The following is a 22,379-nucleotide window of genomic DNA, read 5'->3' as shown; positions in this document are numbered from 1 at the left end:
TGTAAACTCGCTGAATTGAAAGTGGTTATTGTCGTTCAGAGTTCAGACATTCACAGTTGATCTTATAGAGGCTCTTGTCGATGAGCCGAAGGACTAAGAGTCGAACCCTGCAAGTATCTGTAGACTAGGCGCTGATCCCTATTAATGATAAAGACTTACAGAAGACAGAATCACTCACAGGGCACCATCAAGTGCCAGTTAACGTCTCTTCTATTTGACGGAAGCCGCCAACTGGTGCCTGACATGCTTAGTAATTGTGTCCCATCTGCTGCTCCACACTCAGACAATCATCGCACCATCGATAACCTCGTAAACAACCACAATCAACAACGCTCAATCATGTCTTCGACTCATTCATCTCCGTCTCCATTGTGTACACAAGCTGGGGCTACTGCAAACTGGGAGCGTCTGCGCAAGTCGTGTGATTCATGTCAGGAAGCCAAGGTCAAGTGCAGTCAGCACAAGCCCTCGTGCCATCGCTGCCTTCGTCATCGCCAACCATGCATCTACAGCCCGCAGCGACGCACTGGACGGCCACGAAAGAGGCCTACCCTTGACGGGACTTTACATTCCGCAGTGAATTTAGGGAGCGATGAATATAGGGCAATAATCACGGAGGCGACTAGCTCAACCGTCAACGGCCAGGACCTCGTCATGGCCGATGTCCGCGGTGATGATACACCCTTGCTGGCCGGTGGCATTACTGCGGACAACATCAATTCCATCAGCAGCGTTTTTGAACCATCGTTCGAAGCGTTGTTAGCAGGTTCGCCACTCAGCAAGGATCCGACCACCAGAGATAGCCACTCAGACTCCTGTCATACGGGCTATCCAACTGCCTCTCCGTCCGATGCATGGGGGGATTTATCCCTTTTCTTGCCCGATTACAATACCTCCAGTCTATCACATCCGGAGCATGTAGTCGCCGGCATCGACCAGCTACCCCCTCTCAGTGTGGACGCTTCGAACACAAGCAGTGAGAATGGGGATTGCGGAGCCAAATGTTACACAGCGCTTCTTCAACAGCTCTTGTTCTTGCGCCAGTCGCTTCCTGAGAGCTCTCGTCCCTCAATTGACGTAATACTGGAGGTGGAGAGCCACGAGCGCCGTCTTCTCGATCGAGTCCTGAGCTGCGCCACGTGTCTCAGTAATCGTTCGTCTGTACTCCTCATGTCGGTGATTACCGAGCGCGTGATCCAGATGCTCGACTGGATCATTGAGGAGAAGACTCTACTTGACACGGAAAGCGCGCGCTCCATCCGGCGAACAGCCAGTTCCTGGACGCAAACTTCACAACTGCCCCCGGCGGGGAACCGCACCGACGGCCGGCCGTATGTGTGCCTCGTTCCGTTACATGTAGGGAGCACTGAACTCGACGAGGATACCAAGCAGTACTTCCTCAAGCAGCTTATCCTCATGCGGATGAAGAAGCTTGCCGCCAAAGTACAGGATGTGCGACGGACCACTAGCACGCGCCGGGGGGACTGCATCTACCGTGCTGCCGAATTGGTACTTGCAGAGTCACTTCAACGATTGGACTATCTCCGCGGACAGGTTCAAATGTGGGAGTGAACGTTTCCATTCCAGTAACGAGTTTATGCTTTGAGATACCCATGCAGCGATACGATCGTTATGTTCTGGTATACGCCCATGTTAGAGAAGCGAGTATTAATTTCTGGACTTCTTTCATCCTTAGTCAACCTTGGGCCTCAACATATCCCACCTCAGTTCCCACACTCTCAACCTTGCATTGAAACAGCGTCTCTATCCTGAGTTCATGAAATGGTATCCCACAAGTCAGTGTTAATAATCATCCGTCTATATGATTTGCTGGGTAGTCACTCGGAAAACAATTTCCCCAACAGCGCCAACCCCCTAGACAAGCACTGACTGACAGGTTCGTCGCCCTCCCGACCGTACAGGCCCTGTCTCGTCCCCAAGGCCATGCCCAAGTCCAAGTCCATCACGACAGTAGCAGTAGCAGTAGCACCAATCGCCGGACCACCACCTGCTGCGCTCTTGCCACGAGCATACACACCGCGCAGGAGAGTACTCAGGCGCTCAAGCACGGCGTAGACAACCTGTCGCGCGAGGAGGGTCTCCTCCTCAGCCTGGAGGGTGAGCTTGCCCAGCGACATGGGGGACTTGGTGCATGTCAACGGGGGGTTTGCATTTCCTGTTTGTGTAGGAGGAGAAGTAGCGGTAGTGGTAGTGGTACCGTTACCATTACCATTACTGGTGGTGGAACCTAGCTCATCATCGAGGAGATGGTAGGTCGTGCAGGCGGCATGGCAGAGGGAGAGCACCGCGTCGGAGAGGTCGACCAGCGGGGGACTCAGGTCTGGGTTGGATTTGTGGGAGGGGTGTTGGCAGGCCTCGATGGATCTGCAGAGGTCGGCGAGGGGCTGAGGGAGGGTGGGGAGGAAGCTGAAGTCGAAGGGGCCTTTTGTTGGGAGAGTGGAGGCGAGGTGTTTGATTTGGGCTGGGCAGGGGCAGGTTGTCGTCATGGTGGTTGACTGTGTCTATAGTGAGTGGTCTATTCTTGAGTGGGTTTAGATATTTGGTCGATGCTGACCTACAGTGGGTCATGCGATGCATGATCTGGATATGTGTACTAATCGAGGTGAATGGTTGAGAGAGGTGGTTAACTGATCATCATGCATGACTAATTAGTTGTTTAGTTGCTCCCTTTTTGCTTTGATACAGTATGAATACTAATATAGCCGCTCTGCCTTGAAAATATGTGCGAATGGAATAACGTGATATTTAAAGTATGCTTCATTAAATAGTTTCTAGCACCGAATGACCGATATATAGACCGAACTATACTCCCTGGCAATTCCATACCGAACTGCTTCCATCAGCCCGCTACTTTTCTATTACTGTCGATACCCAGCATGCCGAAGAATCTCGTCCCGCGCTCTCCACTACATTCTGTTGGGATGGCGTCGAATAGGAGTGGAAAGAGGGCTCGGGTTTCTATAAGGTGGGAGATGAATGAGGCATTTTCTGATTGTATTTGATGATTGATGAATGAATTGAATAAAGCAAGAAATTCAGGGTCTGCAAACTGCACTGTACGATGGAGCTGCAGCCAAAACAGTCCCTGTAGGGCTAGAAGATGGTATATAGGTTCTGTCCTCCCGGGCCATGACTAGGCGGTTACACTTCTCCTGGTCTCAGAGATTATCAGATAGTCGTTACGCTAAACTCACAGCCTAAATGGAACGTCTTTGCAGAATGGCACGTGGGCAGCTCAAATCCTTTCCTGTAGACAATGGCCGCGGAGTCATGGACTCATGGTTTCAGCAGAGTGGAATGATATGAACAGTCTCTGTGCTCAGTGACTCTTGAAACTTGGCACTTCTCAAATTGGAAGTCTGGAACTGCAGGGAAGCTGTTGGCAATTGTACCCTACTACAAGGATTCATCTTGCAGTATAGCTGTCCCCAAGTCTAGTGCTGTATTGAGAGGTCAATATGTGCAAGTGTGTAGAGACTCGGCGTTTGCCCCGACAGCAGCAGAAGATTAAAGAGACGGAGCATTGCCGATCGGTCCTCGGCCGAGTGCGGGGAACCGTGGGGTTAATACCTGTGAGTATTGTAGGAAGAAAAGAAATACATGTCTCTAGTCTATGAATAATGACCCTGATAGCATTAAGCAGCCTTTCCCGTAGACCCCAGCATATCCATACACCGTTCAACAGCCTTCTGCATCTCATTCGTTGCCTCCTCCAGCACAGCCGTCAAGGGCGCCCGCCCCGATTTCTCGCGCTGCACCCGCACATACTCATTATTCAACACCTTGTTGAGATTCACCTTGGACACCCCACACTCAATGCACTGGGCAAAGATCTCCGGCGTGAACGGATCCGCCCCGTGCAGCACAAGCTTGACCCGATCCCCCACCGCCTCCTGAATGCTCTTCAACCGATCATACTCCAGCCGGATCCCCCGCGGCCCATACTCGCCATGCACGTTCCCAAACGCCGGAGCCAGCCAGTCAATCCCCGTGTCCGCGAACTCGCGGCTCTCCTCAGGAGTCGTCAGGAGGCCTTCGAGGTCAGCCGTGTCCGCGACTCCGTCCTCCCCGCCCTCGATCCGGCCGGGCTCCGCCTCCGTCGCGATCCCCCGCTCGTGGCAGTAGGCTACCAGTTCCCGCGTGAGACGCAGGTTTTCTTCCTTGTCGTAGTGGCTCATGTCGACCATGATGCTGTCGAAGCCGCCCAGGTCGGCGGCGTAGCGGATGATCTCGGGGGTTTGCGCGTGGTCCATGTGTACGGCGATGGGCACGGATGCTTTGCGGGCTGCTTCGGCCGCGGCGTGCACGAGCAGCCCGTCGGCGTAGTGGATGGCCCAGGGGAAGAGGAGGATCATCGCTGGCGAGCGCTTGGCTTCGGCGGCGCGGACGGTGGCCAGGATGCCTTCCAGGTTGTAGCAGCACATGGCCGGCACGCCGTAGTGGTTTGAGGCGGCGTGGTCGAGGATGGCGAGGGCGCGGTTGGAGGCCATTGTGGAGGCAATTTTGGTAGAGATTGATGGTAGATGAAGAGGCAGATGGGCAACGAAAGGATTAGTACAAAGAATTCTAGGTGCACGGGATATATGCCTTTATATATCAGGATGTTTACTGCGGAGGAGAAGCTCCCCCACTCGCTACACGGAGTTGGTCCGACTGACGTCAATGCGCATTTGGCATCCCACGCATTTCAGGGGGTTATGAAGACATTAATGGAAGGCATTACAGCGGGAGATTCTAGTACAACTGTACAATTACTGGCCAAACAGCTTGATCACGCTCGTGCTCGCTTCCCCTCCGAGTCCGTGTCTCCGTGCCATCAGCAACTTTTCCAACGCCGCATTGCCCAGATGCAGCGGGCAATGCAGATCCCTCGCCTTCTGCACCACCTTCTCCATCTGTGCTACGGCCTCATCGAGCGTCTGCGACCCTTCCGGCGCCTTGTCTCCAATTCGTCCCTCGATCATCTCCAGCCCCTTGTGGATGAACACTTTGCTTGCGCCGGCCGCGTCGCTGACTAGTCGGTGGAACATGGCGAGATCGACGTCCAGATACCGCGCAAACGCGATAGCCTCGGCGGCTGCCACAAGGTTGACTCCCAGCATCAGATCGAGGACGAGCTGGAGGGCCGCAGAGGGATCCTCCGCAGTGCAGGTCACCTCCGCGAGCGGTTTGGGATAGTACTGGCGGACCATGGCGGAGTCATCTTTGGGACCGTAGCCCTGTAGCAGCGCCGAGAGGTACACTTGCTCGGCAGTCGAGCAGAGAGGGGTGGGGAAGTGGTGCTGGCGGGCAGAAGTCGTGATAATACCCTAGGGCAGTCAGTATCTGTAAGAAAAACCACACGGTGAAGGTAACCTACCACATCCTTGAGAATAATCGTCAGCGCACTGGCACCTGGGTTCCAATCCTCCTCCACCATCCGCTGCAGCCGGTTCTCGTGCATCCACGTCCACGCCTCAGAGCCGATAATCTTCTCAGCGGTAGTCTTTGCATCAAGCCCCAACTGCGCCGCGAACCCCATTGCCTCACTGGCACCCAGGATATGGATTCCCGCCAGCACCTGGTGCACCATCTTCATATTGCTCCCGGCCCCGACGCCGCCGGGGACCAGATACAGCTTGTTCTGATCGGACATGACTTGCAGGATCTCGCGTCCGCTGTTCAGCGCCTCCTCCGACGCACCAGCCATGATGGACAGCGTCCCGTCAGCGGCGCGCTTGGCGCCTCCAGAAACAGGGCAATCGATGAAGCGGATATCCGCACGGCCGCGCGATTGCAGCTCTGCGGCTACGGACTGGGCATAGGAAGCGGGGACTGTGGAGCAGAGAAAGAGAGTAGCATTTTTCGGGAGGACTGTTCATCTTGCTATCAGCGTTGTTCCTCATATTGAGATGCCTGTAAGGGGAGTAACGTACACTGCACAACGCCGTCGTCCCCGAAAAGAACCGACTGCACCTGCGGCGCCGAGGCGACCATGCAAATGTAAAAGTCCTTCCCCTCTGCCGACTCGCGAAGCGACGAAGCTGGAATTCCGCCCTGAGACTGGAAGCGCTGCACCGAGGCTGGGAAGACGTCAAAGCCGACGACGGGGTATCCTTCGCGCACAAGGTTGGTGGCCATGCCGAAGCCCATGGCTCCAAGGCCGACGAAGCCGATGGTAGGTTTGGACATTGTGATTATCTGATGACCTTTGTATGTATGGACTCTGAATGTAGGATTGAATTTGTGATTGCTTCGACTTGCAAATCCGACCCGTTTGAGTGTTTATAAAGCGCGGGGGAAAGGCCCAGACAGTGGGGAAGAGTGAGTGGGATGGATGACGGCTCTCGGAGTTGGTCCGAGATACACTGATCGGGCTCAACTGGTGAGGGCAGAGTGGATTATTCACGATTCTGCTCTTGCACACAATCATGGCAAAGAATAGTGACGGAATCAGAGAAAGTGGCAGAGAATAGTGACGGAAATGACAAAATGAGACGATATTCACGCGATCAGATTGCTGATATTCACGTAAGGGAGAATAATGAAGACCACGCGAGCTGATTCACGTTTCGGGCTTCCGAGAAGATATATAAGGCCCTTCTCTCCCTTCTCTCCCTCTTCTTCATCTTCTTCATCTTCTTCATCTTCTTCATCTTCTTCATCTTCTTCATCTTCTTCATCTTCTCATCACTCAGTCACTTCCTTTGACTTTGGAGGTCCAACAAAGTCATCTCCACATCTACTTTTGAAATACCTCTTCTTCAATTCATGTTACTACTCCCTCAGTCGCTTCGCAGAGTGGCCTAACTATCACCCCTCTTAGATGGGTTGCTGGGCACTCGCAACAAGAAGGCGAATCCACCGCTTACACAATCCGCTTGACCACTTCAGTCGTCCATTCAAAATGGATTGAGAGAAACTCAAAGTTGCAAATGCAAGGCATGTTGAGCTTGCAGTTCGAAACTTGTCGTCGACTAACAGGCAACAGAATGCGCCTAAGCCGGTGTGGAGCATTTTAATGCCCACGAAACAGCATCGCTGAACAACAAGAGCGAGCCGTGGCAGGGTGCACGTTAATCGCACCCTCCTAAGGAGTTCAAAGAGGTGCCGGTCACCAGGACCAATGCCAGCAAAAGCTTTCCTTCCCACGGAATACTTAGGTGAGTCTGTCGGATGGAGCGAACAAATCTGATGCTAACCGACGACAGTGGTATCGTCTCTCCAGCAAACAACTTGGCAATGGCAGTTATTGCCTCCTGGAGATAGTGCTTCGCCCGAAAACCAGCACCAGTGACCAGCAGAAGAAGGCACCTGGCAGAGAGCGCGGTGCAAAGATTCAAAAGCACAATTTGCTTTTGAACTGGTCAGATCGATTCTGAGTTGATATGTTGCTCTCCTAATGCCAACAGCAAAGAATTTCAGGGACAGCACGGCACCCACCCTTCGAATATGGTCCCGAAATGTATGGTATGTTCCTTGGTGTTTGGGCCAACCCATTCTTGGGGCCCCTCATCAAACATCCATCTGACACGGCACTTGACATTTGCCCCGCAGCATTTGCAGCTGCCTTTCCAGCATCAAATCGATGCAGGGAGAATTCAGTCGGTGTTCTTCGCCAACTTGTCGCACTGCTTGACATAAGAGACCCAGTCATCTGGGAACTGAACTGCGTGGAGTATGGCATATTCCGTGCGTTGACCTCTTCAAACACAGCAATTGAAATACTAATGCGATACCAGGTCATGTCCAGACCTCATCCGGGTATCTGAGACCTCGTTACCGAAGCTTCTGAACAATGCCTGACAGCATCAGAACAAGCTCTTCGCTTGTACCATGGCATAATTGAAAACAGAAAGGCACACAAGGTACGTTGACGGATTGTGTTCGGCACATCTTAAAGCCTCTTCACTGACATTCAATAGACCACTCAATACGACCAATTTCTGGTTGGTCTGTCATACTTTGACCACCTCGAAAAATGGCCGGTCTGCCGCTTTGCTATGCAAGTGAAGGGAACATGGGTATACTTCATTAATGGCTGCCATGCAGTCCTTCATCAATGCCCTCGAAATGTGCGCCAAAACCAAGCTTCGGAGTGTGACGGTGAAGCACTACCTTATTATCGGAGAATGATATACAACAAGCGGGTTCGCGTGCATAACTCTGGCTTGAGATTGTTTAGACAGCTCTGTTGAGCTACCTGCACCCCGATCAGCCAGCGTCCATTGTACGGACGCTCGGGAGAAAAGGGAATCTCTATGTATTTCCTCAACGCGAGGAGATCATTTTAAAGTGATCTTCGTCTTGGGCTCACGAGGCTTTTCCTACACAACCAAGTTTTTCTGGGCATGATTTTGATCTTTTAGGAGTGAGAGGCTTCCATGCTTTGAGTATTTCCGAAAATATAATCAGTTCATCTGGCTTACTCTGATGTCTCCAGGTCACAGCATTGTTGATAGTCTCAAGGATTCTATGCCGGAAAATGAGCATAGAGTTGCGGATACATTCTACCCTCACTTCCACTACCTGCAAGGCGGGCAACATTTCAATTGCGATTTCCTCATTGTCGATCAATCCGGCGGAGCATGCTCTTTATGAGCTGAATCTGTTGCATGCGTTCCTCGAGGAAATAGGTTTACCGAATATGATAGCAGACTACAAGCAAGTGTACTTGCAATGGCGGGCCTGTGACAGTTGTCCAGACGAGACCACGGTGTAATCGCGCACACCGGATGCAAACTGAACCTGCGCAGATGCTCGGTGCGATTCCTCAACGGTCAAGCGCAACTACATCAGACTGGACAATACCCCTCGGACCTTTTTCATGCCGCTTCCGCTTTTGTGATCTTCTTCCTTTGTTCTACACACGATGCTCTCGGCCGGGAAAGGCCTCAGTGGTGCTATCGGCATATTATGGAAGATAGACAGGATTGGGTCAAGCAGCCATTTTTGCGAGTATGCGGAATCAAATTCTACATTGGTGTTTCTGGTTTCGTACACCATGAATATGAATCCAAGACAGACGACTAGGGAGCGACCTTCTCTGGTCTGATCCGCTTCACCTCAGCCATCCGCCAGGAAACCTACAACACTAAGAGCAACGCCTTGCGAATCAGCGTCATGCCAATGTGGATCCAGAACTGTACTCAAGAATGGCTTACGAAGGACCACAGTCCACTGGAACTCGACCCTGGCAATCGAGTGCCAGCGTGCACAGGGAGCTGTGCAATGGAAAACTCTCTCGTCACGGTCGTCTCCTGCCATTTGTTACTTCCAGGTGAGTTCTCTTTTGGTCGAAAATAAAATTCTGTACAAGCTAACCCAGAGTACAAGAGCAGTTTGTCAGTATTCGCTGATAAAAACAAACCACAATATCGGGTGAAGAACAGAATCAAGAACCTAATAGAGGTCATTAGAAGAGCGCACGACGCAATGGCCATCACAGTTTACTCGCAGGAAGATCCGACAGGAGCTCGGAGGGCACATGGAGTTTGGAGCCAATGGAGAGTCTACCGGGCTCGCAGAGACCAGTGAGCCTGCGAGAAAATCATTGATGTATCAGGGCTACGCCGATAACACCAGAGCTGGTCGAACTTCTGCTAGCGTCGACCTTTTGCGGTGTCTTTCCTCCGCCGATTTCTCTTTAGCATTCAGGACTCCATTGCCTGATGCACAGAAGGTCATACCCACATCTACATATGAACAAGGATGTCTGCCGTACTGGAGTGATTGTGCACGTCATCGTCTTTATCATTGTGAACTCGTCGGCTATCAGCCAGTATCGGATAAAAGGCCGATTTAAGGCGATGGATACAGCCCCGGCATGCTTGGAGACCAGAGAACGAGATGGCATTGATACAGTCGGCCGACCTCTCTGCGACAGATCATGCCGTCTGGCTTGATACTCTTATATGAGACCTGGAAGGCGGAGCTCACACTCAATACAGCTGAATGACTATACAAGATTGACGCGACGTTCCTGCAGATTCGCAACCTGCTTCTCTTCTTGATCCGTCCCCCGGAGTCGAGAAGAGAATAAGAGACAACCCTTGATTCCAGTCGATGGAAAGAGTGGTTAAATCGTCATATTTCTGGCAACGTCTTAATCGCCAATGTCACACTCGAAAGGGGCTTTGACGCCCAAGCCTCCGTTTCTTCATAGTTCCTATAGAGGTCTGTACGATGATGCCGCGATGCACAATCGAGGAGGTGCAGGTGAAACCAGGGTTTACCGATTCAACCAAACAATACCCACCGGGGATCTAGCTATTGTCCCTGGATCCTGATAATGACGAGTCACCTAGCAGCCAAACGGATTGTTACCGACGAGCGTACGGCGGCAATTCAGCGGCAATTCACGTGTGCCGTTGTTCTCGAGAAACATATAAGAAAAACTTAGAATTTAGGATAGTGAAACGCAAAATGTACATATCACTGCCTGAGACACAGAAATCAAGAAAATTTTATTTACAAAGACAACCGATGTAGCTGTACGGGAAACTACCAGGCATGGCGTCTAGGTGTCCGTGGTATAACAAAATGATAGGGCCATCTCAGTCGTGTGAACCGTGAATGGGTGCTCCCGGAGGAAGAGTGAGAAGCAAACACAGCAAAGGTAATAGTAAGTTATTTGATCGTCGAAGAGCGAGGAATCTCGCATCCTGGTCGAGTCACGCCACACGTGCCTTAGACAGTAGGTCGTTGGCAGCCGACAGTCGAGGTATAGGAAGCCAGGTTCTCGTCCGCTGCAACTCGGCTCCAGAAGTATATTTCCTACGCTTGCTGTTTCAGCTACGGAAAGGGTTTCCGGCCTTAGCTACAAGACGTAAAGCACAGTCGAAGCAGAGTGCTCAAAGGATGGGCCAGATGGCGAAGTTGAAAAATCGTCATGGATGATGATCAGGACTCTGACACATGCAATATTGTGTGCATTCTATTCGAACCAAGTATAAAGAACAAAGATTGTTTCCAGACTCAGATCTACTTGCCCATACCGAGCAAGCAGGTGGTCCATAGCAGATCCACAAGAGTATACATCAAGCCCAGGTATGCGAATCAAGTCTCCGTTGCATTTCATCACTCTGACTTAATGTCGATACGTTTGCTCACCGACGATTCCGCTGTTTTCGGGACGGTAATCGAGAGGACACCGTCCTTCAAACTCGCATCGATCCCCTCGCGGTCGACACTGTCGGGAAACCGGAACGACCGTCTGAACTCCCCGACCGAACGCTCCGAACACCACCAGGATTGGTCGGGATCTTCCGATGTTGACTCTCGCTCCGAGCGTCCCTTGATGGTCAGGACGTTGTCGTCGCTCAGTTCAATATCAATGTCTTTCTTGTCCACTCCCGGAAGCTCTCCGTCGAGACGATAACTGTCTTTGGTCTCGCGGACGTCAAACCGAGGATATTGGCCCAGTAGATCATGGCTGCCCACGGGGCGACTCAGGAAGGACTCGAGGTCGGTAAGCGCTCGAGACAAGGAGGGAAAGCCAGCGCCAGGGTGTCTTTGGCCCCGTTGCATCAAAGACATTGTCCTGGTCTGCCATGGCTGGTGGGGCCGCGCCGAGCGGAGGATTGGAGTGCGCGTCGCAAAGTGTCGCAGAGGGAAGTTCAGAAGCTTGCGAGAATACATGTTGGTCTGGTTTTGGGTTTTTACTTTGTCGTCTCGAGATAGCATTGCACGTCCTGCGTATATATATTTGCGAAAGCGTACAAACGTCATTATTGTATTCCACCGTCAGAGCTCGAATTTGCCTCCCCGGAAGCCTCTAGAAGGTACATCGCCGCTGTACCTGCGTGATCGATCTACGGAGTACTGCGAATATGGGCAGGATATGGTACTTCTGTGGCGTCTTTGGTTCACAGACGGTATTGAACAAGTCATGGCTGTTCCATGGGATTCCAGCCGTTATATGCCATCATCAACTCACCGTCTCTTACATGACCCCAGGGGTTATTTCGCAGGAATACCATCTGACTGTTATTAGGAATACGGTTCGAATGTTTAAAGCTGTCTGAGTGATGGACTGCGACCGCGAAACTTAATTTAACCATACCAGCAAGTCGCAGCTAAAATGGATCATGAGGATTTACTCCGTAGATGTGGCGATTGATGCTTTGATCATGAGACCCTGCTCCACATCGAATCACTTCTGGCTTTTATTGTCCTCCTATCCATTATACATTCTGTATGCAGCATAGAGCATGATACATCTTAGAAAGATCTACATCGTAGTAGAGATTGAGCCTGATGTTCAAAGGAACATATTGTTACATGGCCCTGTAGGAGAAGAAAACTTCTCCCCACTGTTGAACGTAGCATGATATCAGTGTGACAGGGATACAGAACAAGAACCTTGATAACAGCAGCCTATATTCATTCCGGCCATTTGAAGACACTTGACCGAGTCAGTGTATGGTTATAAAGCTCAGGAACCCGAGTTTCCCGAAGATTCCCTCTCTCCTTTTAAGACCAGGGTGTACTGTACATGCACTGCGAGCTGTAAACATAAAATGGTTTCCCTTGTTTTCTTCACAAAAGAAATGCTGCTCTGCCGATCTCACTACTTGACACTTTGATCCTGTTTATTTGTCTCAGCCCTAGAGATCGCGCAAGTAGGAATCGAATAACCATCAGATGTGTCAATCTCAGGTGCCATACGGCCTGACACTCACCTCGTACTGTGGTAATTTTTCGACATCCATGATCCAACGTGCTGCAGCACAACACTTGAACAGGTGCACTTCAATAATCCGCGAGTAGGGCCAACGAAGGATCACGGGCTGGGTGGATACAGAAGCAATGTGACGCACATTCGAACAAAGTCAACAGCAGCCCACAATTTTGGATTCTCCAACGCACGACGGAGGTCATAGGATTCCCACTGCTGTAGTTCTGGGTGTGGAAGCGGCCGTGTCGCCGACGTGTGTCAACCGTGACCGATGTGTTGACTCTGGGTCAATGTGTCATGGCATCTTTTTGTGGTGTAGCAGTTGGGAATTAGCAGGCAGGCGATTGCAACGGCCAGGCTGAACGAGACAACAACGGTCGGCTTCGTCAAAGTCAGTTTTCTGGAGAGGCCAGAAGGACGTACACGATGGCGGTTTAACAATCGGGGATGGCTCCTCCACAGTTATGGAAAAGCTTTGGGAAGACGATGCCAGTGAGCAACACAAGGGGCTTGTCATCAAAGGGCAAACGCATTGAGGCCTTGGGCCATATGAAAATTGATCGCTTGAGGCACGATCACCTGCCTCAAAATCGACCTTGACTTACCCAACACATGCTCTAGCAACTAGTTCCCTGATCCCGTTGCAAGGAGATGCGGACTGGACTCTATCTGATTTGAGTCGAGCATACAGACGGACAAGACGATGGAAGAAGATCACAGGTTCTCGCCAATTCCTGGTTTATCAAATCCAATACCCTTGCGCGACTGTGCAGATACCGGTTCACTGACCTGCCCTCTCTCTGTCGTGAATAGACAGTCTTTGAATATCTGTGCCATCGTTGAACCCGTCCACATTAGTATCAAGATCGGTTGGTGCTGTCTCCTGTCTGAAGATCAACCTCAACATTGGGATTGTCATCTGTGATTTCTCCGCAGCTTGTGCAATGATGATGGCTTGGCTTCCTCCTGTTCCTGACAAATGCAGTGAGAAAACTGCCTTTGCACGGTACCGGGGCCACGCTGGCTACGACAAGTCCTTTTACAATGGTCAAATTCGTCGTATTTAAGGTTGTTGGCCAGGCTTCCCTGAAAAAAGGAATGCTCCCTCGATAACCGATGCAACTGGCGAAAGGCCTGAATAGGGCTCTTCCCTGCCAAGGATGGCCTGCGTGAGCGTCCTGATTCGCTCTAAAGTGAGTCAATGCCTCTTCCTGGTGTATCAGTTCACTCTACTTCTCAACACAGTATCGGATAGTGCTCGTGTTACACTGAGTTTCAACTTAGGTCCAGGCCTCGTGTGCTCAGAGACCCACAACGATAGATAAATTCTCCAGCAAGGCTGAATGATTGTGACTGCTCCATTGACCATCAGATTACTATTACCAATCCCCAGCGACAGCCTCTCAGCGACAACCTCTCAATGCGTCACTGAGTGCACAAAATGGCATGACACTTTCAATCTCTGTTGTTGCATCCTGTGCGTATGACTTCGACCCAGACAGTCTGACAGATACGGTCAAAGATTCTGGCAAACGAGGAAGAAACTGCTCGACAGCCAAGACAACCCCTCGTATAATAAGTTTTTACTGTGGCCCGTTTGTGCTCAGCCGAGATTGACAAGGAATATTCCACTTCTGTACGAAGGGACTCATCTTAGTTGCTAAGACCACTCTGTCCACACATGGTAAGATCCATAGCTGTGTTGGACACTTTTTCCTACGCTAAATTAAACTATTATTGCGACTAAGGCACAATTGGTGTCCGGGTGCCTTTTGACAGAGCATACTAGGGTAAAACTTCGATAATCAGTTAGGTGCTCCATACTTTCTTTTGTACTAACAGGCAGCCGTACATAAGCGCCTCTACTGGCCCACAGTTACAGCCTTGCCGATCCCGTACAGCCTCAACGCAACGCCTCCATCCAAGGTCCAGTCCGCAGATGACATTGGCCAACCAGTCTCACTTAGTGCTGCTTCCAAGCCTCCAAGCCTCGTATTGCAAACGCTCATCTTCTGCCACAACGACAAGGCAAACGGCGATCCAAAAGCGCCCCATGAGTCCATGACCTTCCGGAACATGGGCGAGGGCGATTGATAGAACCTAGTTACATCAAGACCCTCCCTGCCATATAAAAGAACTTCCCTCCCCCTCTGAGCAACATACCACTCACTTCATCAGATCCCTCCACCATGGACTCGGAAAAAATCAACTCCAGTACGTCCTGCTCTGACGGGCCTGACCCCTCATACCGCCACAAACTACATGTACTCACAGAATCATGACATCAGCCCCGGTGCCCGCCTACGATCAACACCCCAGCCCAGCAGCCCACCAGCCACAGGCCGCGCCTATCGTCCCAGTCTCCCAGGACGCACACATGCAGTCCCCGGCAACCCTCCCCAAAGACTACCCCCAGGCGCAGCCACTCCCGCAGCCCCCCGCGCCGGGATACTACGCCACCGCGCCGGGAGTGGGCCATCCAAGCGGGTACAACAGCGCGACACCGCTGCATGCGCTGCAGCGGGGGCCGACGCCCGTGGATTGTCCTGTCTGCGGACAGCGGGAGATGACACGCGTGGAGGCGCATGCGGGGAATACCACGCAGTAAGTACTTTACATCGTCCGGGCCCTTGCGCTGGAAAGAATAGGGGCTAATGGGGGATAAATGTAGTGGATGGGCGGCGGTGCTGTGCTGCTGCTTCTGTCTCGGGTGTATCCCCTATCTGATGTCGTCGCTGAAGGATGTCAACCACTACTGTGGGAAGTGTGGAGCGCTGTTGGCGACGTGGCATAACAGTGGACGGGTGGATGTGCATCATGCGGTTAGGACTTGAGTTGTTGTTTGGTCTGTGTGTACTCCGGATTTGTTTGTTTATGATACCAAGGATGTAGTTATGGTCTTCTTTTTGTCTTCTATGCTTGAATTGAATCATGCGACCGTGTCGCGGTATAACTAAGCAAGCCCAACACCAGGTATCATTAATGCGAATGCGAATGCGACTATATACAACTGAGAACATCATGCGGAAGCGATCAAGCCGCCTCATAAATCGGCCGCTTGATATCACTCGTTCCATCCATCTCGTGCACCTGTCGGCTATTGCTCAGTTCCGCCTCCGCCCCGTTGCCGGGTAACTCGACGAACTTGGCGCCGGCGTACGCCCGTGGATGCCCGTACCCATGCGCATACGCCTGGGACATCTCCGCCTCGGCGAGTTCCCGCTTGTTCGGGACGATGTAAGCTGGCGCGGGGGCCGCCGCGGTATCGTTCGTCGAGACGAGGCCGAGTGGCGAACCCGGCGGGAATTGCGGGGTTGGCGGGGTGGTCGACCGCGGGTCGGGCTCCGCGGGCTGGGCTGGCTTGCGGTTGCGTCTTCCGAAGAAGAAGAAGAGGGCGGCGATGAGACCGACGGCGGCGATGGCGCCGATGACGATTCCAGCGATGGCGCCCCCGGAGAGGGTGGAGGAGGACGAGGCGGGGGAGGGGGACGGGGTTGGGGATGTGGTGGGCGCGGTCGATGCGGCTGCGGAGGTGGCTGACGGGGACTGGGATGCTGTGGTGGTTACGGCGGTGGAGGTGGGAGTGGTTGCTGTCGAGGAGGTCGACGGGAAAATGACGCTGACGGACTCGGGGGGCATGGGGAAGACGTCAAAGGCGGGGAGATCGCGCGAGGCGTCCTGGCGCCAGACCTTGCCGTCACAGGCGTAGCCGGCGATTTGGGTGCATGCCGCGTCCTTGTAGAAGTGCATGCACCATTTCCCCTCTGGATCCCAGGCAAACGGCAGGCCTTTCTGGTGCCAGATGCGCGTGCAGTTTTCGGCCTTGTTCTCATTGATGATGGTGGCGCCGGCGGTCGAGTTGCGCCATGTCAGGGTCCACGCGGAGGTCAGTGGTGTGAGGGCGAGAGCACCGATCGCGACGGGAAATATCCTCGATGAGAGAGGTGCCATGGTGATGTGAAGGTCGCACAGCACACTGCGAGGATGGAGTCAAGACGGTGATTCTCCTCAAGCGGGGAGCGGCGTGTTTAAATGAAATGCATGGCCGTGTGTCTGTGGTATCGGAGCCGCACGACGCTAGGGGGCACGATCTCGTATAAAATGTATGACAGCAAGAGTCGTTGGCGATGCTTACTGGTGCATGACCGATGACAGATGATCGTTGACTCCATCAGGGGTTGAAGATCCATGCCGGTGGTGCAACCTGGGCACACTACGGAACCGAGGGAGTCCAGAATGTCGCAAATTAGAAACACTTGGGAAGGATCAAGGTGAGGCAGAGAGCCAATGGACGGCACCCGGTTTGCCTGGGCTCCGGCTCATTCATTTCCATTCTTAACAAGCGGATTGTTGATCAGTGTCTGTGGACGCGTTAATTGGTGCCTCATGGCCCGAATACGAGGCCAGGGACGTAGCGCAGGGTTAGCTTCTTCGCTGTGGATCCCATCCTGGCTCAGTGCAGAGTTGGTGGCTAAAATCGAGGGAGATGATATCGAAGAAGGGTGCATTGTGGTGTTGAGGGTTCGTTTGATATGGCCCTTTCTCACAATGAGCGACGGTGAGCGAAGAGTCAAGGGATGATCGGGGAGATTCAGTGCAACACAACGCGAGGACATTCATGGTCTTCTCGCGGTGCGAATGCCAATGCTTGGCGCGTTCTTAGTGCCGCCCATCGAGACGAGAATGGGGCCTATCGAGGATCGAAATCCTAGGAAATTAATCTGGGAGTTGCATCTGCATATGATCGATATTTATATCCGTCGCTTGACCCAAATACGAGTTCTCAGTTTCAAAGTCACGAGGGCGCGTTTCTTCTGCCTATGGTACTGATCCTTTCAGATGCACATGCAGAGTGCAGTGAGCATCCCAACGAATGCTGACGTCAAGAGCTGTAGTTCATACTATCTTCTGCTTCTACCTAATAGATGATATGACAATGAGTATGATCGAGTGGTGACGCAGTGGAACTGGATCCACAGAGCGCGAATTGAGAGAGAACGTTGACATCTCTCGACACAACAATTGATATTCCTCTTACATGGCCCTATTGCTGACATTGAGGGAAATCATCTTGACCGATCCAGAGTAATTGCCTGTCTACGAACTACAGAGTACGGAGAATGAGTATAGAATGGATCAGAGAGATCGACGTGGGGTTGTGGGGTGCCGGAGCTTGGCGGATAGAGCTCCATCGTGATAAGAGGACTATATAGAGCGTCCATGTCGAATAGCCTAGCTGATGCTGCAATGGAACGAGAATCGATCTCAAAGCTGAGATGGAGGTGGTCATGTCTGACTGTCCCCATGATGGATGACACCGCACGGATATGGTCTTGTTAGATCCTCTATCGTTTAACTTTTTGGTCCCTTTGCTCATAGACCGGGTAAGGTTGCACTCTTGATATCACCACGTCATTGCTCACCCTGCACCGGTCCATCTTCCGATGCTCCCGATACTCGACCTTTCTTGATCTCTCGCCCATTGACTGCCTTTTGTTCTCCCAGGTCACATCTTCATCCGAGGTAGAATCATTCTCTCAGTGACCGAAAGTCAATTGTCCCGTCTCTCTTCCTCAGCTTCACACCAGCCAACCCCGTAAGTAGGCCGATTGGGCTCCAGGCCAGGAAGCAAACTGACAAGAAAGGCAGACAGACAATGGCTGCAATCGCACTCCGCGCGTCGCATATCCACCACCTTGCCAAACGGCGCCACAACTGGGCGGGCGAGAACCCCGGGGTTGTCCTGGTCTTCTGCATTGTTTTCATCGTCGGCGTCGGAATCATCTGTCTCTTTGCGTATCGAAGATGGATGGCACGAAAGGCGAGGTTGGCATCGTTCGAAGTGGAGGACTCCAAATAAGGTGACCGGGGAGTTAAATCAATCATTTGATGCTTGGATGCTGGATTGGCATGTCCAGTATCTCGATTCTCGAACTCGGATGGCTTGAGTGTGACCTATGCTAGACATACACGACTGCCATGGTAGCAAGAGACAGCATAATCATAATCATATTCCAACTCAGCAGCTCTCACACATTAGGATGGACTTGCACCTTCATCCCTGTCATATCACGATACTCGTCCAACGCAGCATTGATCTCATCCGCATCCAACCCATCAATAACCCGAAACCTACTCGGCCGGATGACCCCCGCCTTCAACCACCCCGTAATCCTCTCCCAGAACAACTTCGTAAAGTCATCCGAATGATTGGCACAGGAACCCCGGATAAACCGCCTCTCATATCCCGCCCGCTTCTCTCCAATCTTGGCGCGATCGAGCTCCCCAACCGCCGGCGCCAGCGTGGCCAGCGTCCCCCGCCGCGAGTCCGAAAGCACCGCAACCCCCAGCTCCTGCTTGGGCCCGAAATTGAACGCATCGAGCGCGTAGACGAGCTCATCGCCCACGATATCCCGCACTTGCCTGAGCACATCGTCCGCATGCCGATCCACCACATGCGTAGCTCCAAGCTCCCTTAGCTCCTCCGCCGTCCGTAGCCCGGCCACGGCGACGATAACCCCAAAGCCCAGCCACTTGGCAAATTGGATCGCATAGCGGCCGCAGTTGGTCGCCGCGCCGATCACCACTAGCTTCTGCGATGCATAGTCAAAGTCGACGCCGCTGTCGGGCAGAGGCAGGCCGAAGCCGCTCTCGGCGAAGAACACCACGAAGCCCGTGGCGACGTTGACGGGGATCGTGGCGGCCTCGTCGTCCGAGAGTCCGGTGTCGGCCACTCGCGCCGCATACTTGATGTCCACCAGGGCGTACTGCTGCAGCCCGTTGAAGTCGTTGAGGACTTGATTGAGCGGGAGGCGGCTCTGCGCGAAGATGTGCTCGCCGATGGTGAAGTCCGTAGCGGAGTCGGGTCCGATGGCGATGATTTCGCCGGCGAGGTCGTGGGCCGGGATGTAGGGCGTGGCGGTGATGAAGAGACCGCGATCGCGGGATTTCTGGTCGTGGGGGTTTACTGTCAATCGTTAGTTTGTGCGATGCAAGGGAGGAGGAGGTGAGGCCGACAGCCGACAGAGGTGAGTTTGATGAGGAGCTCGCCCGGGCCCGGTTGGGGGATGGGACGGTCAACCTCGACCAGACGGTGGCCGATTTCCTGGAGAACAAGGGCTCGTTGCGACATGATGCTGGGGAAGTCTGCCTGTTTGGAAGCAACGTCGTGTCATGGCCTCAACATGATGCTGATGGGATTTATACTCTCCTCCTTCGTAAGTGAGCTGCAACTACAGTCAGCAGATGATCCTTGTCCGCTGCCAGCGAAGGGATGTTTTCCTTCACTTACAGTCAGAAAGCCTTGGCACAGGGAGTTGATCAACTCGGATTGACAGGACTCTCCGTGCCCTGACTCATTTGGTCGCGGATCGAATATCTGACACGTCTGACATGGCTGATTCAAGCTTCAACGGCCGCAAGCCCACCCATCAAAGTCAGACGCTGCAGTCAGCTTGATTGAACATGAACATGTAGACAGCATATTCCCCGAGATCATCATTGAGAGATCTTAGTAAGATGGGCTGCCCGGAACGGTCATGGTCATGCAATATTGGCCACCCAAAGTCTATCCTGATCCCACTGACAGCTCCATGACACATATGCTCCCGGGCCTGACTACACCTCTGACCTCCTCCATCACATCCACACGATATGGTGTAGCTTCATATCATAATCATAATATCACAATGTCGCTCTTATCCCTCCTGGTTCTTAGTGTCATCCTCACCTCAGCTTACTTCTACGTCTCCCATCGTTCCCTGGCTTCCCGCATCCACCCGGTCATCCATACCGGCACTCTGCCCCGTTCGGTCTCTTCCTCTATCCTTTCCATTCCACCTTCCGTCTATACAAAAGAGTACTTCTCGCTCTATAATCTTGCCTCGCGATCCGTTCCACGCCAACTACTTCCATCACCCGATCTCCCCGCTCTCTTTGTTCTGCTTCTCCGTCGGAATTTAACTGTCTTCTCGCACTTCCCCAAAGCCTGGAAGCAACGATCCACCTGCTCCAGGGAACTGAGTCGGACCTTTCGCTCGTCCTATATCCAATCCCTGGACTTTAACGAAGGTGACATTGTCTGCAAAGTCTACCGGGTTCTCGTCCGGAAGCCAGACCGTGTTGAATTCGAGGTGGACATGGAAGAGTGCGACGGGCGGTGGGTGCTCCGGTACTGGGAGGAGGGCGAGGACGTGGTCTTCTGCAGTGAGGCCGTTAGCTGGCGACCGACTGAGGCCGAGAGCCCAATGCCGGGGGAGAATGGCTTGTTGCGGTTCATCCACGAGACAATGACCTGGTGGTTGTTGGATTCGGGGGTGCGGTATCTGATGGATCTGGACGCGGATTTGGGGCCGGAAGAGGAAGAGGCAGAGGATAAAGAGCGGGTCAAGTAGTCTTTGTTAGGGTCTCATACCGGTATGACCGCTGTGCCAGCTGATGGATGGGAGGGCAAAAACAACAAAGGAGTTCGGAGTACAGGGGCTTTGTATTCGCCGAGCGAAGAGTCTCATCGCGACAGTAGCCCGTGCAAAGTGCTTTGCTTTCGATGCGTGTCTCAGCTGCGTGTATAAAAGCACATCGAATCAAACCATGCCATCGACATTCCATCACTATCACCATCACCATCACCATCACCATCGCTTCTGTAATGTGTCGATATATCTTCCACCACTATCCCAGCTGCGGCCACATCGCCAACTTCGATTTCCGTAGCTGCGTCGAGGTCATTAATCTGCTGCGCGGATTGTCCCAGCCAGGCTCGAATTCACCCGAGCTGATCTGTCCTAACGCCAAGGTCGAACACGACTTGTGCTCTGCTCAGCTAGAGGTCTACTGTCTGCAGTGTGAATTTGACTTCCAAGCTGAAGGAGCTGTTCAGGCCATCTCGGACTCTCCGGACTACATGCCAATTGAAGGAATCGACAACCCCGGACCCGTCATCACTACCAAGATGCAGTGGCAGGCTCTTAGGCCCCGAAAGCGCGATTTCAACGAGGCCTTTGCCGCTTTTCTCGATCTGGACCTCGATGGCGCCCACAAGACTGATAGCAACAATGGCACAGCGGTTGAGCCCAGCACCATTGCCAATGCGTCAGTCACCAGTTCTTCTGAACTATGGCACGACTTTGTCGATGTTCCGCTCAATGCCGACGACCAGAACGCTGTTGAACCAGACGAAGAGGACTGCGGTCCTGGCCCCGCCAAAAAACGTAATCCCTCCATCTCAGAAGACTACGTGGTGATCGGTGCTGACATCCTCACCACCCAGGCAGAACGACATGCTAGCGGTGCCGGCGACGAGGGAGACGAGGACGACTTCTACACCTTGTGGTTGTCTGACTCGGCGTCGGACTCGGGAGATGGCGCCCTCGAAGACGACACCAGATCCATCATACGCGAGTTGGAGAAATTTACCTTCCCAACACACCGATCTACACCTCGAACCCCTGACGTCCCAATGTCACCGCGTACCCGTCCTCGTCCCGACCCGCTGCCTCTGTACGTGGGGCTTCCCGGGCAGCCCCCAGAAAGATCGCCTAGGACGCTTCGGCCTTCATCTCGGGGAGGCTATCTCGATGCGAGGACGGAGCTTCAGTCGCCTATATCTGATGGGTTTCCGCGTGTTCTTCCGGACGACGAGGAGGTGGGACTGCGATCGCCTGGTCTTGTGAGTTTCCCGCGAATTGTGAAGAATTGACGG

At 52.8% G+C, this 22,379-nt stretch overlaps 10 protein-coding genes across 10 annotated transcripts; 4 read left to right on the top strand and 6 right to left on the bottom strand.

The window, feature by feature from the left end:
* Positions 1-144: 144 nt before the first annotated feature.
* On the top strand, positions 145-1,572 carry AFUA_5G10310 (Zn(II)2Cys6 transcription factor domain-containing protein; the record flags this gene model as incomplete). The annotated part of the gene is made up of 1 exon (XM_748517.1): positions 145-1,572. The coding sequence occupies one exon, from the start codon at positions 145-147 to the stop codon at positions 1,570-1,572; it is 1,428 nt and encodes a 475-aa protein (XP_753610.1).
* Positions 1,573-1,838: 266 nt separating this feature from the next.
* On the bottom strand, positions 1,839-2,596 carry AFUA_5G10300 (uncharacterized protein; the record flags this gene model as incomplete). The annotated part of the gene is made up of 1 exon (XM_748518.2): positions 1,839-2,596. The coding sequence occupies exon 1, from the start codon at positions 2,505-2,507 to the stop codon at positions 1,839-1,841; it is 669 nt and encodes a 222-aa protein (XP_753611.1). The 5' UTR covers positions 2,508-2,596.
* Positions 2,597-3,529: 933 nt separating this feature from the next.
* AFUA_5G10290 (class II fructose-bisphosphate aldolase) lies at positions 3,530-4,511 on the bottom strand (the record flags this gene model as incomplete). The annotated part of the gene is made up of 1 exon (XM_748519.2): positions 3,530-4,511. One exon carries the CDS (start codon positions 4,509-4,511, stop codon positions 3,657-3,659), a length of 855 nt encoding a protein of 284 aa, XP_753612.1. The 3' UTR covers positions 3,530-3,656.
* A 261-nt stretch (positions 4,512-4,772) lies between these two features.
* AFUA_5G10280 (NAD(P)-dependent oxidoreductase) lies at positions 4,773-6,192 on the bottom strand (the record flags this gene model as incomplete). The annotated part of the gene is made up of 3 exons (XM_748520.1): positions 4,773-5,330; positions 5,381-5,874; positions 5,937-6,192. The coding sequence occupies 3 exons, from the start codon at positions 6,190-6,192 to the stop codon at positions 4,773-4,775; spliced, it is 1,308 nt and encodes a 435-aa protein (XP_753613.1).
* Positions 6,193-11,079: 4,887 nt separating this feature from the next.
* AFUA_5G10270 (Hsp20/alpha crystallin family protein) lies at positions 11,080-11,685 on the bottom strand (the record flags this gene model as incomplete). The annotated part of the gene is made up of 1 exon (XM_748521.1): positions 11,080-11,685. One exon carries the CDS (start codon positions 11,683-11,685, stop codon positions 11,080-11,082), a length of 606 nt encoding a protein of 201 aa, XP_753614.1.
* Positions 11,686-14,618: 2,933 nt separating this feature from the next.
* AFUA_5G10250 (LITAF-like zinc ribbon domain-containing protein) lies at positions 14,619-15,513 on the top strand (the record flags this gene model as incomplete). Its single annotated transcript, XM_748522.1, has 4 exons — positions 14,619-14,736; positions 14,858-14,893; positions 14,968-15,283; positions 15,351-15,513. 4 exons carry the CDS (start codon positions 14,619-14,621, stop codon positions 15,511-15,513), a joined length of 633 nt encoding a protein of 210 aa, XP_753615.1.
* A 199-nt stretch (positions 15,514-15,712) lies between these two features.
* AFUA_5G10240 (EGFR-like transmembrane domain-containing protein) lies at positions 15,713-16,630 on the bottom strand (the record flags this gene model as incomplete). The annotated part of the gene is made up of 1 exon (XM_748524.1): positions 15,713-16,630. One exon carries the CDS (start codon positions 16,628-16,630, stop codon positions 15,713-15,715), a length of 918 nt encoding a protein of 305 aa, XP_753617.1.
* A 2,078-nt stretch (positions 16,631-18,708) lies between these two features.
* Positions 18,709-20,148, bottom strand: AFUA_5G10220 (zinc-binding alcohol dehydrogenase family protein; the record flags this gene model as incomplete). The annotated part of the gene is made up of 3 exons (XM_748525.2): positions 19,971-20,148; positions 19,697-19,905; positions 18,709-19,646 (listed from the first exon to the last, which is right to left on the bottom strand). The coding sequence occupies exons 2-3, from the start codon at positions 19,809-19,811 to the stop codon at positions 18,709-18,711; spliced, it is 1,053 nt and encodes a 350-aa protein (XP_753618.1). The 5' UTR covers positions 19,812-19,905; positions 19,971-20,148.
* A 69-nt stretch (positions 20,149-20,217) lies between these two features.
* On the top strand, positions 20,218-21,072 carry AFUA_5G10210 (uncharacterized protein; the record flags this gene model as incomplete). Its single annotated transcript, XM_748526.1, has 1 exon — positions 20,218-21,072. One exon carries the CDS (start codon positions 20,218-20,220, stop codon positions 21,070-21,072), a length of 855 nt encoding a protein of 284 aa, XP_753619.1.
* A 152-nt stretch (positions 21,073-21,224) lies between these two features.
* On the top strand, positions 21,225-22,376 carry AFUA_5G10200 (uncharacterized protein; the record flags this gene model as incomplete). Its single annotated transcript, XM_748527.1, has 1 exon — positions 21,225-22,376. The coding sequence occupies one exon, from the start codon at positions 21,225-21,227 to the stop codon at positions 22,374-22,376; it is 1,152 nt and encodes a 383-aa protein (XP_753620.1).
* Positions 22,377-22,379: the final 3 nt, after the last annotated feature.

Source organism: Aspergillus fumigatus, chromosome 5, assembly GCF_000002655.1.
Source record: "Aspergillus fumigatus Af293 chromosome 5, whole genome shotgun sequence".
Lineage (NCBI taxonomy): Eukaryota > Fungi > Ascomycota > Eurotiomycetes > Eurotiales > Aspergillaceae > Aspergillus > Aspergillus fumigatus.
Note: the sequence above shows the minus strand (reverse complement) of the source record. Positions and strands in the feature narration are given on the sequence as shown.